Source organism: Copadichromis virginalis, linkage group LG17, assembly GCF_057382275.1.
Source record: "Copadichromis virginalis isolate Kocher_CV1m ecotype Utaka linkage group LG17, C_Virginalis_male_GT1.1, whole genome shotgun sequence".
Classification (NCBI taxonomy): domain Eukaryota; kingdom Metazoa; phylum Chordata; class Actinopteri; order Cichliformes; family Cichlidae; genus Copadichromis; species Copadichromis virginalis.
This window is the reverse complement of record NC_140634.1, coordinates 3,160,036-3,179,430: the sequence shown is the minus strand read 5'-3', so window position 1 is coordinate 3,179,430 and position 19,395 is coordinate 3,160,036. Positions and strand designations below refer to the sequence as shown.

Genomic DNA, 19,395 nt, shown 5'->3' with positions numbered 1-19,395 from the left:
TTATGCAAGAGGTATCGCACACAAACAGACACACATTATTTGACTGAAGCTGCATGCGTCATACACATTTTTTGTGCAGCTCAGTAGTGGATTCGTGGCTCTGTTCTCTCTGTGATTTTTCTCCCTGTCTCTGTAGCAGGGATGGTTTATTCTGCCTATGATGAGCCAGACTGAGGCAGCCGCAGTGTTTCTCCCATAATCACACTTAACGCTGTGAGGTCACCACAGTCTCCTTGACACTCTAGGAGCATTCTTTAGCATTCCCATCCACATGCTGCTGTTACAGAGCAGATAAATCTATACTACTGATGCTGAGTCTCCTTGTTGTATCCAGAAGCCTTTTATTCATGCAAGGACACACACTTGATGATGGTGCTTCACGTTTTTCTCCCACGAGTAATTGCGATGATTATAGAAAGAAAAAAAGTCTGGAGTGAAGTTACAGCTCTGGATGCTCTGAATACTAGCTGTGATGGAGTGGCTGGTATTTTCACCTCATGAGTCTGTGTGTGTGAGGCACTTTGGCATAAATCGGATTATGTCTGTTCATCTATTGAAAGATTCAGGTTGGCTTTAAAGATATTTATTTTAACAATCTAGAGAGCATCCTCTCTTTGCACATTTGTCTGTCCTAACATGCAACCCACTGCACCCATGGTATCACAGACTACTATCTTAACATAAAGGTAAAGCAAATGCAAATTAACTTAATGGACCTTATAACTCAGTAGTGCTGCTACTGCAAACTCAGAACTTGTCCTTTTGAGGGACAAACGCAGACTGTGTCAGACAAATGGGTATTAAAGTTGACATCGGTGACACAAACTGTTTAACAGAAACTGAAAGTGCATACCGAGACTCTTTAAAGACAAGTAGTTACTCGACACGCATCATATTATTTTGAGCTGTCTGAGGGGAGGGTGATCTAAAATCTGAAATAAACTGAAGAATATTTTTAGCCAGGTCTTCCTAGTGAGTCAACCTGAGGTGTAAACACCATTTTCCTGTCTTTTTCTTCGTTGTTAGATCAGCTTGCGCATCCTTTAGAGTCGAACCTTTAAAAGAGTTTAAGCTACTCAAATGTGGACACAGAGGTGCTATTTAAAGGCTTCTTATATTTATAAGATTGGTTTTGTTTATGGATAAGATTTAATCTGTGCTACAGGAAAGGCTGACAGATATTTATTGGTGCAAAGTTACTATTAGTTTCATAGCCCAATACAGATGCTGCTTTTTATCTTTCATTCTCTGTATTTTCACAGGTACACTGTCAGAATTTTAAGTATTTCTGTTCTCACTAAGGGGAAGAACAATGACAGAGTGAAGTGCTGGATTCTCATTTGCCTGTGCCTACATGTTTAATGTTAGTCACTCTTTGGCCTACATGATTTTATTCTCTTTCAGTCTGACACAGACTTGGGCTATTTTAGCTTTAAAAAGCTGATGTGTGCAGAGTTCAACATGTCTGTACTGAATGATTTCTCAGTAGTGTGGAGTCCTCCTACTACTGTGAAGCAGCAATTAGTGTGTAATATTGTAATAAAGGGTGCATTCAAATTTATATAGTATAATATAATAATATAGGTTCACTGAGATTAAGACACTGGATCCAATAACAGTTGAGCAGCTGGATGACTTTTATTAGCAATTGCTGGTTGTTTGGATGCCTTAGCCAAATGATGTACATGGCACCTGTGGAGTCGGTGCAGGTGCCAGTAGTTTATTTAGATGAATCGGTGATTTCGGTGCATACACAGGATTCGTACAGGAAACATCTAAACAATAAGAAATTGTACTTTACTCAAAGCTGGTAGCCTGCTAGAGGTTTCATTTCTTATCAACCTATGATACTAAGACTCGCGCTATTGCAGTCTAACCGATATAGGGTTTTTAATCCCGATACCGATATTTGGTGGTTTAACAGTATATTTGCAGATATCTTTTTTCCCTTCCATATTCAAGAAATGTAAACTCCCCTGACATTTATTGTGCGCCATTCTTTACTTACTTATTTAGTCTTTGCCCAACTCTGTTGTTGTGTTTGTAGAGTTTCGAGCATAGGTCTCGTCTACAGGAGACCTACAGACCAAACTGTGTATCAACACTGTTTTTGCTGTCAGTAATGTAGTTTTCCGATTTTCATTTACTGGTTGATAAATTCCAATACCGACAGACTGGTTTAATATTGGTGGATTGTGCGGGTAAATTGGACTCTCCTAAATCGTTGCCCCCCCCCCCACCCTCTCCATTTCACAATTATACCATTTTGTTGGCAATAACAGTATTGTAGTAAAAGATTTTAATTATTTACCCCTATTCGTAATGTTAGACTAATTTGTATTTTATTGTTGTATTTCTGCTAAATTAGGCTTTATTGTAAAGCTGAAATATGTTTTGCAGCTCGATATCGATTTGTTTGCTCAGTTATTGCTCAAAAATGTCTTTCTTAAAAATAAAGGTTGACAGCCTCCCCAGTCTGGTCCAGAAATACTATAACTGGTTTAATTATTCAGATTTATTATTGTGCAATATGAGTTAACAGCTGAGTCTACGATGTTACACAGGCCTCATCACTTTCTGGGATGGCAGATGACAATATTTGCCATCCCAGAAATGACATCTGCCATTTTTCTTATTTTCCTCCTCCTTTTTTCATGGATTAGTATTTTTCCTTTTTATATGTATTTTATATTCTGAATAATTTAATCTTTGAGCATTTAAATAATAAGGTTTTGATAAAGCATTACTATCATGAACAAACGGTGAATCCAATTTTTTTTTTTAAATAATGGAGCGATTAAACCCATCATCAAAAAACTGAATATACCATACCATACCATACCACCTTTATTTATAAAGCACTTTAACATAAAACCAGAGTTCACAAAGTGCTGTACATGCTAAAAGCATAAGTAAAGAAAATTAAAATATGAAAACTTTTTGTTCTGTGGTTTGCTGTTTGAATTCTGAAATATCAGCACCCAACTTATGACATAGTCACATGGTTTCTCTCAGCTAGCATGGTAGACTTGTATGAGTCACTTAACCATTGGCATTCATTTTCCAAGTATTCAGCAGTGACAGCAGTGTAAATGTGCCTCCCCAGATGTCAGAGAGCTGTCTCACCTTTGGACAGTGGACAGCAACATCAATACAACCAGCTTAGCTTTGGGACATTGGGATTGGAAATTTACACCAAAGGTCACACGGTGCAATGTTTAGAAATTAAAGAAGCAAAAGAAGCGGTAGTGAAAAATATGACTTGTTTGGAAGAACTGCTAGACGAAAGCCTCTGCTCTCTAAAACGAAGATGGCAGCACTGCTTAGGTTTGCAAGGTTGAATCTGGACAATCAGACGAGATGAGTAGAGATGTTTTGCCACCACAGCAAAAACTGAACACAGCACATCAGCACAAATGTCTGATGCCAACTGCCTAGCATGTTGACCACGGGTAATGATTGGGATTTGTTTTGCAGCCACAGGACCAGGGCACCTTGCAGTTATTGAGTTTACCATGAACTCTAGTATTCTAGAGTCAAATGAGACTATCATGCAAACACAGCAGCAAATCTACAAGATAAGAACTAGGAAAGAAACGATTCAAGAACAGGACTGCATAGTCTTTTGAAAATGTTCTTTTTCCCATGACTGTACCGTCATATCAACTGTATGAGGGACACATCCAACTATGAAGGACATCAGTGGTATTTCATCCTAGTGATTTTCTTTAAGAACCTCATCATATGGGAAGTACCTTGTAAAACCAACAGTTAGCCTCTGTAGTGTTTGAAAATATGCAACACTATCATTTTTGGGGGGTCTGTGGGGAAAAAAAGCCCAACCCTGCTTGTATTTCTGGCTTTGTTTTGGGGCCCGCTGCCAAGCCACAATTTTAGGATTCCCTCTGTGTTTGCCCTCTATCTTTGGCAATGATGCATAGCTCCTTGCTCACAGACTGCTGTGGTCCAACTGAAACAAGTGCCAGCAAACGATATGACGAAGTCCAGAAAATAGAAGCAGAAGATTAAGTTCCTGTCATTGGCGTGCCTTCTGTTTTACTAATTGACTCTAATAAATCTGCAATTTGACATGCTGTTAACTGAAGATAATAATAATTATCAGGCAGTAAGTAATACTGTTAACAAGTATTGTTAGCAGAAAGAATACTAATGCAAAGTTGAAATTGGATGGGGATTCTTTATAGTGCCAGCTTTTACATAGCCATGAGTAGCCATGCACTGAGTGCCACAGTGCAAAGTCTCCCGTTGTCCACTTTCACCAGGTTACTCTAGGTACAGGGACTTGCTCATATTTAACAATATGGCTTCCTTATTCCAGCAAACTCACCATATAAAAAAACAAAACAAAAAGTAGTTAGTATAATGATGTATTACGTGGCCCAACATGAACAAATCTAGGGCAAATAAAAAGCTATTGTTTATTTAATAATCCCAAGATGGGCTAGGCGTATGTTGAATTGAGAATGTATCAACTGAAAATGTAAGTCAGTGTCAAAATGCCAACTGTATTTGACATTTTATGTACCCCAGAGGGAAATTCTGTCACCATTCCTGTTACTGCTTCAGACTATGTAATAGCAGTAAGTGTTAGCAATCATCACAATAGAGAAAAAACCCTCCTACACACTGCTATAGAACATTCTGATATTTCTAATAATTCTTCCTACCTCAGCTGCTGCTCCCAGCTGAGTCATGTGCTGATTTCTAAAGCTGACTTTGACAACGAGTGGAAAGCATCTGTCTCAGCTTGATGGGTCCTTGAGAATTGAGGCCACATGAAGTGTGTGTGCTGGCTGGAACTGAGGCTGTCGAAGCATTGGAGCGTCTCATTGGTTGAACGACTGGTGGTGGGATTTAATGACCGTGTTGTACTCTGGCTGTTTTCTTGTCCTCGGTCTGATATTGGGTACTATTTGCGTTTCCTTGACTCCTTCCTTCCTGGTACTTTTTTCATCTCTCCTCTTGGCACCTTCATAAGGAAACGTGGTTTAAAATTGGCAGCCGCTCACTTGACTTTGCCAAAATGTTAGTAGGAAAAAGCACTTTTTTTAGTCTGTGATTATTTATCTAAAACTGCTGGCTTATGTGGGGAAGTGGTTAATTGGGTCAAATAAAATTGTATTCTATGCTTATGATATTACCTGTAATGAAGCAGTGCACCACCTTTTGAAAGCCTTTGGGATTTCCTGAACATTTCCTACACACAATTCTGTTTCTCACTAATCTGGCTCACTAACATTGGGCTTGAAACTGTCCTTTTATGTCCTCAGAAGGCATTTGTTCCACACTTTTGAGCTTTGATTGTTCTTGATGAATGGTCTGATTACTGTTCTCAGGCAGGGACACATCAAATTGTAATCTTTAACCTTTATATATCCAGTTAAGAATGTGATCAGACAGTTTTCTCAATAAATAAATAAAGCACTCACAGACTGTATAACTGGTTGTAACTATGGATGATGTCACCCACTGGCTATTGGAACAATATAAAACCCAGAATTGTAAGAGATGGTTGGTGCTGTCTGTCCTGGGACATTCTGAATAGCGGGTGTGTGTGATGACGTTTCATGTGCTGCTGCTAAAAATCTGCAGTACATCCTGTACAAAATGGATTTGACTGCAGATGTCCACATATGGAGATTTAATTAAAAATTCTGTCATATGTCATTTTGGGGGGAAATTTTATGAATAAAATATATTTGAGTCTTTTCCCCCTATATTTTGATGACCTCTTCCCTATATACTGATACCTCAGTATATATCAATAAAATGTGGTTTGATAATCATTAAAATAGTTTTGGCATCTTTCCATAGGTTGCTGCATAGGCAGAGACCACCCTCACTAACCTCTGATACAAACTCAGTCATTTTGTTCTGTATTCTGGTCTGAAATATGCCAAAAAGTAAACAGATAATGAAGCAAACTTTGTGAAAACTCTATCAGTTCTTATTAACGAAGGAATCATTTCTAAAATGACCATCAGCCTATAAAGAGGGCTATGCTTCAGAAAAACGTGTGTCCCACTGGCCATAGTGTGTTCAGGTGTTCTTTCAGGTGGGGCCAACAGATTCATAACATTAACATATCAACATAAAACGGCAATCGGTGTAAGTGACTGATATTTTAAAAAAAAGAAAAAAAAAATCATCTCCCCAAAAGCGTGGTGTAATTAACCAGATGGTCTCGCTTGTTCAGGAACTGATGTTCAGGATTTAACGAACAGTAGCATCACAGCTGAATACAATGGAGCAAGACTTTATTATTATTGTTTTTAAATATTTTGCATGGATACAGTGACAAAGTGGAAAGCAAACCGATATCAAGGTTTTCCATTTAGGGATGAATTGCAGATAAGAGTTAGTTAGACAAGTCCATATTAATTACATTTTTTTTATTAATGTCATTAAAAATGTCAGTGTTGCATCTAGTCATGTGATCTACTACAACAATTTCTGAAAAATATTTCACTGCTACAGCAGTTGTTGACCTCATCAATCGCATATTTATTTTGGGTGGATAAGTATAGATACTTATTGTTGATACTTTTTACCTCTAAATGAGTTAAATGCTAAAAAAATATAAAAAAAAATAAAACCACCCACACAAACACTTTAACCCACTCCCACCACTTTAAATATCAGGATTGGGTGTCATAGAAATCAATGATAACAATGTTGTCATGATACTACTATTCTGCAATGTGCAATACAAAGCAAGTCAATCATGCACGATGCAGTACACTAATTGTGGAATGAACAAGAATAAATAACCCTACAAATAAACAACAGAATCATACATTATTCACACAGTTTGATATCAGTTTTTTTTACGTAAATAATGTCTGTGCAAGTTAGCTAACTTCTATTCACATCCTCATTAATTTCATAAGAAGGGTTGATGTAGAGACGTGGTCTAGAAATTTAGAAACACTCATACGTTCCAGCAAATCTATTCAAATCATGTGCCACTGTTATTTGTAACATTTCACAATATTTTGCCAAATCAATATTTTGCCCCACTCCTTGACAAATATATAAGCAGTAGCAAGTTTCTGTAAATCCAAAGAGTACATTACAACACTTACTCTACTGATGTACCCTTGAGTAAATCCCCATCTGGTCCAGTGGAGCAGCTAAGTGGTAACCAGCACAACCTTCCCCTGGATAGATTAAGATTAAAAACAATGCCACGCTCCAACACTTCTATAGGGAAAACAAGCTCAAGGCAGACAGAAAAAGACGTATTGAAAGGATGAATTTTTCAGGGCTCTCTGGGGAAGGGAACTGAAAGAAAAGCTAATCCTCCATCCTCCCCCACGTGCGTTGGAAACGGGCTGTTTATTGAAGGCCTGGAGATATAGCACCCTTGTTTGGGTGGAAAGGGCAATGGTGGATGGTGAGGAGGTTTCTGATTCATTAGAATACGATGGCAAAAATAAGAGAGAGCCTTTGTTCTGCTTCTATATGGCCATCACAACCAGGTTTTTCTCACTTGTAAAAAAATGAGTAGGCATAATGCGGAAAATAAGTCCAATCTTGAAACTAGACTTCCCACATAAGGTGAAAGGACACTTTGAGAAACATGCAAATGAAGGAAAGAAATAACTGCTTTCAAAATAGTCCGTTTTTTTTTTAAACTCCCAAATGAATTTTAGTCACATGTCCACATTAGTACACTTGCTGTAAAGTCCTCCTGTCTCTGATCTCTTCTTCTTCTTCACAGATATGCAGTCTTCAGAGCAGCACTGACAGGCCTAACTCTGGTTTGACACAACCATGGAGTCCTCCTCTGAGTCCCAGCAGGAACCTGAGAAAACTTTGGTAAGTCATAATGCATAAGTGGGTACTTTTCTGGGTAGGCATGTGTTTTTAACATTTTAAGCGAAATTTCTAATGTGATTTATTATCCGAAAATATAAATAAGGACAATAAAGTATGTAAAAGTGCTATATTTTCAGACATTGTGGCAAGCAACTGACACACCCAAGATTACAAATCTGGCAAGTGACCTTAACTTTAAGCTTCACTGTTTTCTTGGCCTATGTGACAGAAAGTACAATTTACACTTAGCGTAAGGTGCTAATATTACCAGCCTGCCACAGACTTTTCAGGCTCAACAAAACTGACACTTGATTAAAGGTCACACAGATATGAGTCATTAAAATGTCCTCAACAAACAGAAATCATGATTTCAGCTACTGAAAAGGAAAAGGGTACGGTCATCTGCAGTTCTTGTTCTTTGTTGTGTGCTGCAATGTAAAGCTGTTGCAACTTCCTGTTGGGCGTTCCTTGTTGAAAGTAGCAAAGTAAAAATCCAGCTTTAAAGTTGAGAAGAAAAGATGTTTATGTCTATAGTTTCATTTGTTCTACTCCTAACAGAGCACACAGCGGGTCTACATTCAGAAATGTAGTTAATAAAATAAAAAGCTGGAAAGCAGTGGCAGCGTGTAACATATAAACTTCAAGTTAGATGTTCTTTGGAGGAGAGATTTTAGGACATTAGAAAAGTACTACGAGCCACACATCATCAGGTTCATCTAAACATTAGATGTTAAAGTATAAATGCATCCAGGGAGACGTTAAGTTTAAGTTCTTTGTAAAATGTGTGTGGTTCAAAGCACATGAAAGCCAGCACTGTGTTTGCTTGTCAAGTGCCAAAGGATTTAAGCTGTTTGGTTGGCAAACAGCTGTTTTTTTTAGATATTTTTCCCCCAAAGATGTTGCGCACTAAGCAGTAATTCTATTATATTTTATATGTTACACAGTAATTGTGTTATTTATGGTGAGCTGCATGAAATTGAATCCAGTTCCAATAGTTTCTGAAATGTTTAAGATGAGGCAAGTTCTTTTGTACTGTGGGAAGCTGTGACAGCCACACTCTGTTATTGCAGTGTGAAACTCAATTCATATACAATCGTGTCAAAGGCGAACCCCAGTCCATTTGTTCTTGATGATTGGACTCAAATATGGCAAGGGTGACAAGGCATGGAGTGCTGACACGCTTTCATTATAAAAAAAACAGAGCCTACAGGTGGTGTGCTGGGTGCAGATGTTGAAGATCAAACGTGCTCTCATCTGAGGATACAGTCATGAAGCGCTCAGAACACATCATCGTCCACGATATGTTGTGTGTATATTAATGCATGTGTGCCTTGAAACATTATCATGCTATTTGCTGGGCCTTTTAAAACTGCAGCTTTAGTTAACGGACAGATGTTAGATCATCACAGTCCGGTAATCTAGTAACTTCCTAGTAACTATTTTGAAAGCAGGGTGAAATCCAGTCACAGCCTGAAGAAATATATGCATATACATTTGTGTCATATGCATAAACATATTTTTGTTTGGTGTATTAGGATAAGATCATTGTTGATAGAGACAGTAAAAATCAATGAAAATTGTATCTCCATAATAGTGTCAGGTAGCTAGCGCCCCCCCCCCCCCCCCCCCCCCCCCCGCTCTCATAAAACACCCCTTCTATCCTCTGTTCTCATTCTGCCCTTTCATTTCACCTTAGTCATAATCCTGAGCAGCCATTTTTGCAGCCAGTAGGAGGGCAATTATGATTGCAGATAACTGGGGTGACAAGAGTGGAGGCTATCTCTCCCACAGGCCTCCACATACAGTGAAACACAATGCCACTGAATGGGAGCGGAGCTAAAAGCCCTGCCTTACTTCTCTGATTCTTGCAAAGAGTGGGAGTGAGCTCTGATAACCTTCAGTCGCTGTTAGTAGCCCAAGCTAATTTCTCACAGCCTGTTTTAGGGACTGCATAATAAAACTGCTGATGCATAAATTAGTTTGAAAGCCATGTTTTAATATTGGCTTTGAACTGCTGTTCTTTAAAAAGTGAATTTAATTTAATGAATCTGTACTACTCTGGGATTTAGGCATAAACTTGCTTTGTTGAGCTTCTGGGGCTGCGTGTTATCACTTCATCACACATTATAAGTGACTACAGTGCCAGAATGGTGTGAGACTTAAACTGTGGGATGTACTTTGCTGCAGGCTCATCCCGCTGTTGCCTGAAAAGGGTGCCTCCCAACCCCAGATGAAAGGCTCTGGGAAAAATGCCGGGTGTCTGCCGCTTCTCCCTTAACTCTGACATCCTCACAGTCAGGAGACACTTCAGGAATGTTTATGGCAGCCCACCCCCTCCTGTTTCAAACATCCACCGTCATCCAGTCTGCTGTCATTTACATTGTACATACTGAAATGAAAGCACTGGTGACCTGCTGGTCATAATAGGCAGCAGTGAAAAGGCACAACAACCATTATGCAGTTGAACAATGGGTTTGAGGTAGCTCAGAGGTAGAAGAAGAGAGTCTGTGGCTCAGAGATCACCAGCTAAGGTATTTGAAATGAATGAGAAAAATCTCATTTATTTCATGGCCTTTTGCATGGCACCACTCCCCAATCCTCCCCCACAACTGAGCCTCTTAGTTGCCAATGAGAATGCACAATTTAGAAGTTTAGGCCAACTCCAACATGAATGTTTAAAGAAAAAACCATCTCACCATTTTGTAAGGTAATAAGCAAAGATGTTTGAATTATGAACAATTAAATTTTGGAGACTCTCTTTAACTGACACTGGGTAAGGGGCAGTGTACCCCCTGGACTCATCTTTTCAGTCACCATCAGTGGTTTACACGGGGAGAGAGTAACATTAACCCTTTACAGCGCAGTTACAAAAGTGTCTGCTCCTCTTCTCTACATAAATAGTAAATTGCCTGTATCAACGTGAATATGTATGGATATAACTGCGGTCAAAATTGCTTCCACCCTGTTTCTTACTTTGATAATAAAAATCTGCAGATGCTGTAAGCCCTTAGTGAACTCTTCTCATGCATGTCAGGAAGCCCTGCACAGTCGCTGAACCACTTTGATCTACTTTTGAGGGAGCAGGGTGTTCAGGGGAGAACTTGGTTAACATAGCACTAGCGCTGTCACATATACTGTGTGGCACATTATGTTGCACCAGCAAGTATGCGTCTCTTATCATGAACAGATAGTAACTGACTGCAATTAGTGAACATTAGTGTACCGATACTAGCTGCACAATGGAAACACTTTCCAGCTGTTTCTATATGTATGAAAATGGTTGATAGTAACATTATGTTCAGATTTCCAGTTCTAGGTTATCCTGAAGCTTTTGACTGATTAAATTTCCTACCAGTCGAAAAAAAAAAACAAGCCTTTTGGTAAGTTAAGGGAATGAGCACCTATGTAAACAGCACCTTCAGTTGTTTAAACTTTCAGCTGTGAAAGTTGCCCACCACAGCCCTGACTTCAAATGCAAGTTCAAAGTCAGATTATGCTTCGTTCAGAACACTGTTCAGACTAATAGTCAGGAATATTTATTTTGCCCCAGGTATCGGCAAAATAAACAGAGCGGCTCTGATGAAAAGATTTCAACTAGCAGAGCTTATAGAGACTCTTTGTACCGAAATCCAAAATGCCACATAATGTCACAGGAGGAAGAAGCAACAGGAGGCTTCAAGGAACCAGAGGTGAAAATTGGCTTCAGGCTCCTCTTGGGGAGTGAGGAACTGAGGCTGCCTTACTTTGTAAGCATCACTGTGTAGATGAGGGTGGTGTTGACAGAGCAGAGGTGACAGCGTGGGCTGATTAAACACATTGTCACCACTAAAACAAACTGGTTAAAGTAAACAGGAAAAGCGAGCTCATCTTTCACAGCGTTGACCTCAGAAACTGAAACTGAAAGCTAGAAAAAAACAGTAACTTTGAAAAGATGATGTGGCAGCTGTAGCTGATTTCTAAACTGATAAAGCTTCCCTTCCTCTTTGCTGGTGTGCACACTGACAAACAGGTGAACACCACTGTTGGAGTATCGACTTCCTCAACTTGATTGTCTGCTCATGAGCTGTAGTTATGATGCTAGAAGAGTGGCAGCTGTCCTCGGAGTCCTGTGTAGTGTCACATATGATACATGGCACTTTTACAGATCGTTGTTGTTATGACCACTGAAGTGCAAATTATAGCCTTTGTTTTCAACAGACAAAGAACAAGTGAAGTGGAAAAACAATCAGAGGAACTGAAGGTTACTTATAAATAAGTGGTCTGCTACTGGTATAGCAGCCTTCTACTCAATTCTGAGCACTCAAAGTGCATATATATTTATATATATACATAAGCACTTTTATCTAACATTCACACACACTCACACTCCAATGGATGCATCAGGGCAAATCGTATAAGGGCCGTTGATCGATCTGCCGATCTTCCCATTGGTAGACGACCCATGCAAAGAAAAAATATCTCCCTATTGAGTATTCTAGATGCTGAATCAATGCTTGGGCTTAAAATTTGTTAGCAGTAGATTCACAGAGTTCATTAGAGTTAAATGAATACATTATTTTTGGGTCTGTGTTTCCACAAGCCCCGCTAATGCTAGTGACTTATTCATCATGAAGAAAACAAGACAGTCGATCGATCGATTACTTGCGCAAGGGAGGCCTCGTCTGTGTCCACCACGAAAATGACCCCGACGGCGGCCTTCTCTCACTGCCTTTTATTGAGAGACAGTTCACACAAAACACATCACAGCAAAGCAACGGCCGCATGGTTCTAAGACGAGGCATTGTATGTATATGTGTGAACTTCTGTACGAATGTGTGTGTGTGTGTGTGTGTGTGTTATGTGAGAATGTGTGTGTGCTTGTGTGTGTGTGTAAGAATGTGTGTGTGTTACCTCCTGCTGACCAAAGGGTCATAAAAGCAGGAGCAACATCACAAGAAGCAGATCTTCCAGATAGGATGCATCTGCAATAAAACATTACAGCCCCCCCCACCCAGAACCTCGAGAATCTGGGGGGAAGGACAGTGGAATTCCTTTCATCAGAGTTGGCAAGCATAAAATGACAACATTTAACAATTCACTCTAACAATTATACCCTTTTTTTCAGTTTCTCGTGTGTCATATCGGTGTTTGAAGACATTTTTTTCGCATAGTTTTATGTGAAGCATTAACCAGTCTGTTTTTATACTGAGTTGAGTATTTTTCACTATGTCAGGCCTTCTTACGCAGTTTGCTGACAAACAGAGCTTTTCAGCAGAGTTTAGCAGTAAGTAGTAAGTTGTACTGAGGGCTGTTATTTCCTATATAGTCATTTCCTGAGTTCTTTAGCGAGTGGTTTGTGTCTGTGTTTGTCTAAGATCTGAATTTTGATAACACCGCTGAACATATACCACAGACTGCATGTAGTTTTGGAGCTACTATTACTCCTTAATCCTGTTCAAACGTTTTATATTTTTGATGCAAACTGTCAGGTAAGAAGTAGCTTTGTTAGCATGAAGTAATGTAGTGTTCTGACAGGTTACAGAAAATCCCCCCCCCCCCCCCAAAAAAAAAAAAAACAACAAAAAAACAAAAACAACAAAAAAAAACAAAAACAAGTAATAATTACAGGCTTGCTTGCATTTCATGTTAAGGAGTAGACTGAAACAGTAAAGCTAACTTCACAGTTTCACTGTGGGAAAAACCCAAACATTTAATATTTGAATTGTCACTACTATTTACATTAAAGGCTCCATAAAGAAGTTTCGCTAAGAGAAACATTGAAATGTTTGATTTCTACAAGTGCCACATATAGAGTCATCACCAATGGGAAACCTGATTTACATTCAAACCGATAACAATCGTGTCTTTACCCATAAAACTAATGTGTGTGAGTTTTTAAAAAAAGTTTTTAAAATTGTCATTAGAAAGCTCTGCTTCTTTTAAAAACGATCTCTGAACATTTCTTAAGAAAAAAAAAGAGTAAAAAAACCCTGTAAAACCAGATTTCTTAAATGATATTAATGGGTTAACAGTGCAGCTCGTGTCTCTAGTATAAAGAGTGCTTTGTTTCTTCTTTGAGAAAACGCTGTCTGCAGATGAACTTTTTGGTCTAATTTTAATGGCCAGTGCAGCAAATGAGTTTTACGTGTCTGAGTGTGTTCGATAGAGCTGGTTGACTTTGTTCATGCTCTTTGCGTAAGACTCTGGTTGCTTCCACTATTTGAACTGCAAAGTGAGAGAAACAGGCGTTTTTTGTGAAGCTGAAAATAACTTTGAACCCTGACTTATGAATCACAGTCATCTCTCCCAGCAGGCTACATGCTGACTGCCTCCTTAAGACTACCAACATATACAATCAGCTACCTCTGTTATGACAGAGCTTTTTTTTAAAAAATTTTTATTCATGTGCACCACTTTTCTTTGAAAGGTTATTTCCAGATTTCGGAGCAGATGTATTCTTACTCTAATTTAGTCTTTTTCAGTTCCTCACATCTTTGGGTTAATAAGTTGCACGTCTCTCTCTCCTACATCTGGTCTTTCACATAGAATGTGCCCTAAATAGTGCTGTATCAAATGTGAAGAAAAAGTTCAGTCCTTGGTTGCTTTTCAGTTCCACGTAGGTGACCGATCACCGTATTGGGCTGGTGTTAATTCAGAAATGCTTAGACACAGACTCACTTATCTTCCCTCAGAGAGGTATGTGGAGGAATGGGGAGAATTTCAACCACCGATCCAACCAGTCTTTGAGAGTTGGGTCCTGACAGGCTGGTAGTTATTGATACTATCTTAACACTAGTAAGCAACGCTGTCTTTTATTCTAAAAGCACAAGAATGATGCTCTGCACACTGTGTTAACATGTGTATGTAGCATCCATGCATTAAGTTTGTAGAGGTACAGAGAGTACAGAAAAAGGAAGAAGCCATCTTTTTTCTTTTTTCTTTTGTCTTTAATTGTACAGCGACCTCCATCGATTTGCGGTTCAGTATTCGTGAATTCACCTATTCCTGGATTTTTCTGTGGAACATAACTCGGATAATTCGCCTATTTGCTGATTTTTTTTTTTTTTTTTTAAATTTTCATAGAGCTAAAATGTTTGATAATTATTTTCATTAGGATGATCGTTTAAGATATATTTGGTGTTTGAACTGTTAAAATAGAAAGTTATAAACGTTTTTAGAGGGGGGAGTGGACTGTACTGATGACTGTAAAGTAGTAGTACCTGGGGTTGTAACACAAGTACTCTGAAGTCCTGTTAACTTAATTTGTAAATAATTAATAATAAATTCAAGATAATCAAAAGTAATTCAATTTTATGTTATTTTTAATATATTTAAGTAAACAGAAATTAGGTTTATTCAGCATATTATACAGTGGGGCAAAAAAGTATTTAGTCAGCCACCGATTGTGCAAGTTCCCCCACTTAAAATGATGACAGAGGTCAGTAATTTGCACCAGAGGTACACTTCAACTGTGAGAGACAGAATGTGAAAAAACAATCCATGAATTCACATGGTAGGATTTGTAAAGAATTTATTCGTAAATCAGGGTGGAAAATAAGTATTTGGTCAATAACAAAAATACAACTCAATACTTTGTAACATAACCTTTGTTGGCAATAACAGAGGTCAAACGTTTACTATAGGTCTTTACCAGGTTTGCACACACAGTAGCTGGTATTTTGGCCCATTCCCCCATGCAGATCTTCTCGAGAGCAGTGATGTTTTGGGGCTGTCGCCGAGCAACACGGACTTTCAACTCCCGCCACAGATTTTCTATGGGGTTGAGGTCTGGAGACTGGCTAGGCCACTCCAGGACTTTCAAATGCTTCTTACGGAGCCACTCCTTTGTTGCCCGGGCGGTGTGTTTTGGATCATTGTCATGTTGGAAGACCCAGCCTCGTTTCATCTTCAAAGTTCTCACTGATGGAAGGAGGTTTTGGCTCAAAATCTCACGATACATGGCCCCATTCATTCTGTCCTTAACACGGATCAGTCGTCCTGTCCCCTTGGCAGAAAAACAGCCCCATAGCATGATGTTTCCACCCCCATGCTTCACAGTAGGTATGGTGTTCTTGGGATGCAACTCAGTATTCTTCTTCCTCCAAACACGACGAGTTGAGTTTAAACCAAAAAGTTCTACTTTGGTTTCATCTGACCACATGACATTCTCCCAATCCTCTGCTGTATCATCCATGTGCTCTCTGGCAAACTTCAGACGGGCCTGGACATGCACTGGCTTCAGCAGCGGAACACGTCTGGCACTGCGGGATTTGATTCCCTGCCGTTGTAGTGTGTTACTGATGGTGACCTTTGTTACTTTGGTCCCAGCTCTCTGCAGGTCATTCACCAGGTCCCCCCGTGTGGTTCTGGGATCTTTGCTCACCGTTCTCATGATCATTTTGACCCCACGGGCTGAGATCTTGCGTGGAGCCCCAGATCGAGGGAGATTATCAGTGGTCTTGTATGTCTTCCATTTTCTGATGATTGCTCCCACAGTTGATTTTTTCACACCAAGCTGCTTGCCTATTGTAGATTCACTCTTCCCAGTCTGGTGCAGGTCTACAATACTTTTCCTGGTGTCCTTCGAAAGCTCTTTGGTCTTGGCCATGGCGGAGTTTGGAGTCTGACTGTTTGAGGCTGTGGACAGGTGTCTTTTATACAGATGATGAGTTCAAACAGGTGCCATTCATACAGGTAACGAGTGGGGGACAGAAAAGCTTCTTACAGGAGACGTTACAGGTCTGTGGGAGCCAGAGATTTTCCTTGTTTGAGGTGACCAAATACTTATTTTCCACCCTGATTTACGAATAAATTCTTTACAAATCCTACCATGTGGATTCATGGATTTTTTTTCACATTCTGTCTCTCACAGTTGAAGTGTACCTCTGGTGCAAATTACTGACCTCTGTCATCATTTTAAGTGGGGGAACTTGCACAATCGGTGGCTGACTAAATACTTTTTTGCCCCACTGTATGTATTATATTATATGTAACAGATACATTGGTATATCTGTAAATAACTGTAAATAAAAATGTGCCTGTGAGCACTGTGACTTGCCAAAGAGAAGAGGGTGGGGAAAAACTGTTGGCACATCTAAGTTTCCACCCACATTAAGTTTGTTTTTTCCCATGTTATATTGTCCTGTCACCAGTAAGGTTTACATGCTAGCTAGCAACAGATTAGATGAGAACCACAACAGGCTCTGTTCAGCAGCTACTGCTGACTGTACTTGCCCCCCCCCCCCCCCATCGCTCAACCTTTGAAACCTTCTTCTAGGCTACTTGCAAAGATGTCGAAGTATTTATAAAGTAAACGCTGCAGACCTCATGAGACACTGGACAAGTCTAAATGCGTTTGCTGATGAGACTGGCGTGGAAGCTGTTTGGCTGAGTCTTGTTTTGCAGATTATTTGCGCTTACTGAAGATGCCACAGCAATCAGACTGAAACTGGAGTGTGCGCGTGCGTGCATGTGTGCGCGTGTGCGTCCTCCTTTGGGGTTATTTTCCACGATGGCTTCGGAAATCGGCACTTTGGTTTATTGGTGCAGAAGAGCCGTGTGGTTACAGTAGCCACGCTCGAGGGGATGCATGCCTTTCTGCAATAACTGCTTCAGCGCACTACGTTTTAATTGTGGCTGCCAGTTCAGTCCTTTATAAACAGAAGACAGCCTACTTCCTTGTTTTTGCAGTTGTGCGGGTGCTTTGCTGCTTTGCGTGTCAGTCAGATGATGTTGGGCTGAAAAACATGTTTGCGTTGTTGTAAAACAGAGAGTAAAAACATTGTTTCATGTTTTTTTGTGAAGATGGAAGGTGAGATATCAAGAGAGACAGTCATGAGTGCTTTTGAGGATAGATAAAAGCACTCATGACACAGTAAATAAATGCCTGCGATGTAATGCTTGAGTGGGACAATAAGAATTTTACTGAAGGCTGTGAGTGATGAGAAGAGGAAGAAAAGGACTGGCCAAGAGAGGAAACGGCGTTCATCATAGAGAGGCTTAAATTCTCTTGCATGCTTGTTCTCGGTGCTGCCTTGTCTCCTCCCTTTAGTGTTTGGTTTGTGTGTGTGTGTGTGTGTGTGGGAGACAGAGACGGGCTGTGCTCAGTGGCTTGTTGTACCAGGTTTAGTCCGATCAAGACGTGGTAGCAGCGACAAGCTCACATCCCTCTGCTGACTGACACATGGTACGCATTTCCTTTGTTTCTGTAAGTGAACCTTAACACTGCATGTGTGTCTGCTGGGTTGGTTGCAGTTACAGTTGATCACAGTGTCGCTTTAGAAGAGCTTTGATCTAGAAGATGCTTTGTTTCTTTGAACTACTGCTGCAGTAAGAGTAAGTAATTTGAAGCTCTACATGTAACTGTTTGTGATAAGGTTTCACACAAAAACACAGAGCCTGCCTTGTTGTTTCCACTCTGTTTGTTTACTTAGTGTGTTGTCACTGAATGAAGGCCAACTCTCACTGCGTGCTTTGCTCAATGGCTGTGGGTACAGCCAACTCAGATTGTATTGCTTCTGTTGGAGCTGTAATGAAGAGTTAGATGGCTCAGTATGTGTCTCCACAGATTTCTTCTCAAGTGTAAGAATAAGGAAGGCTGCTGCAGCTGAAGCATGGATCCACTCAAGCCTAATGATGGGAGGGGGGCTGACTCTAGTTGCTTGCAAGCAAGCCACAGGCAGGAATACAACTACATTATAACAGCATAATAGCTCCTTAATGCAACCCTCTCAAGTCCAATTAAAACCCTAATGAGGCCTACAATGAGATCACAATGAAGCATTTTTTTCTTTAAGTCAGATCAATTAACAGCAGAAACGGCAGACCAGATTCTTAATTGTCTGACCATGTGTGTGTCTCATTTAAAGGCAAATTACCCAATTATGTATTGGTGCACTAGAGTTATGTAACAGCAGTGTTTTCCAGGAATGATTGTGTTTCTGTTTAATTATATTCCCCTCCTGCAAAAGAAACCCTGCGGGAGTCTTGGAGCTATCCAAGGGCTGCAGGCAGCTAGGACTGGAGTGAGTGTAATCAGATTGACAGTACTGGCCAAGCCCTGAGCTTGTTCATTCTGAACAGCTGCTGGCGTCTGGAGCCAGATCTTAGAATAAAGAAACAGGATAAAGAATGAATTGTGAACGCGCATTTAGCGAGTATTACACAGAGGTCTTAAGTGACTTTCCAATTCCAAAATCACTCAAATTCTAGCGTTATCAGATAAATACACTGATCAAAAAAATTAAAGAAACTCTTGGAAAACGCTGATTTTTTCCCCCCCATTCTCAATGGGACAGTGTAATGTTTGAGGAACTAAAGGATGCCACATCGTTTGATGGGAATGAAAATTCAGTGGGCCACAACAACAAATAGTACTCACTAGTTTGTATGGCTCCCACGTGCTTGTATGCATGCCTGACAAAATTTGGGGATGCTCCTAATGAGTCGATGGATGGTGTCTGGTGGGATCTCCTTCCAGATCTGGACCAGGGCTGAACTCCTGAACAGTCTGAGGTAGGGCTGTGCGATTTGACCAAAATCTCATATCCCGATATAAGACATCTATCGTCCGAT

General features: G+C 39.9%; 1 protein-coding gene across 5 annotated transcripts in view; it reads left to right on the top strand.

Moving 5' to 3' along the window:
- Positions 1-19,395, top strand: part of osbpl8 (oxysterol binding protein-like 8) — a 100,555-nt gene that overhangs the window by 27,743 nt on the left and 53,417 nt on the right. For all 5 annotated transcript variants that reach the window (XM_085436846.1, XM_085436849.1, XM_085436847.1 and 2 more), the window contains exon 2: positions 7,745-7,842. In XM_085436846.1, the coding sequence (XP_085292972.1) occupies positions 7,798-7,842 (45 nt within the window). In that variant the 5' untranslated portion in view covers positions 7,745-7,797. The remainder of the gene's footprint in view (positions 1-7,744; positions 7,843-19,395) is intronic.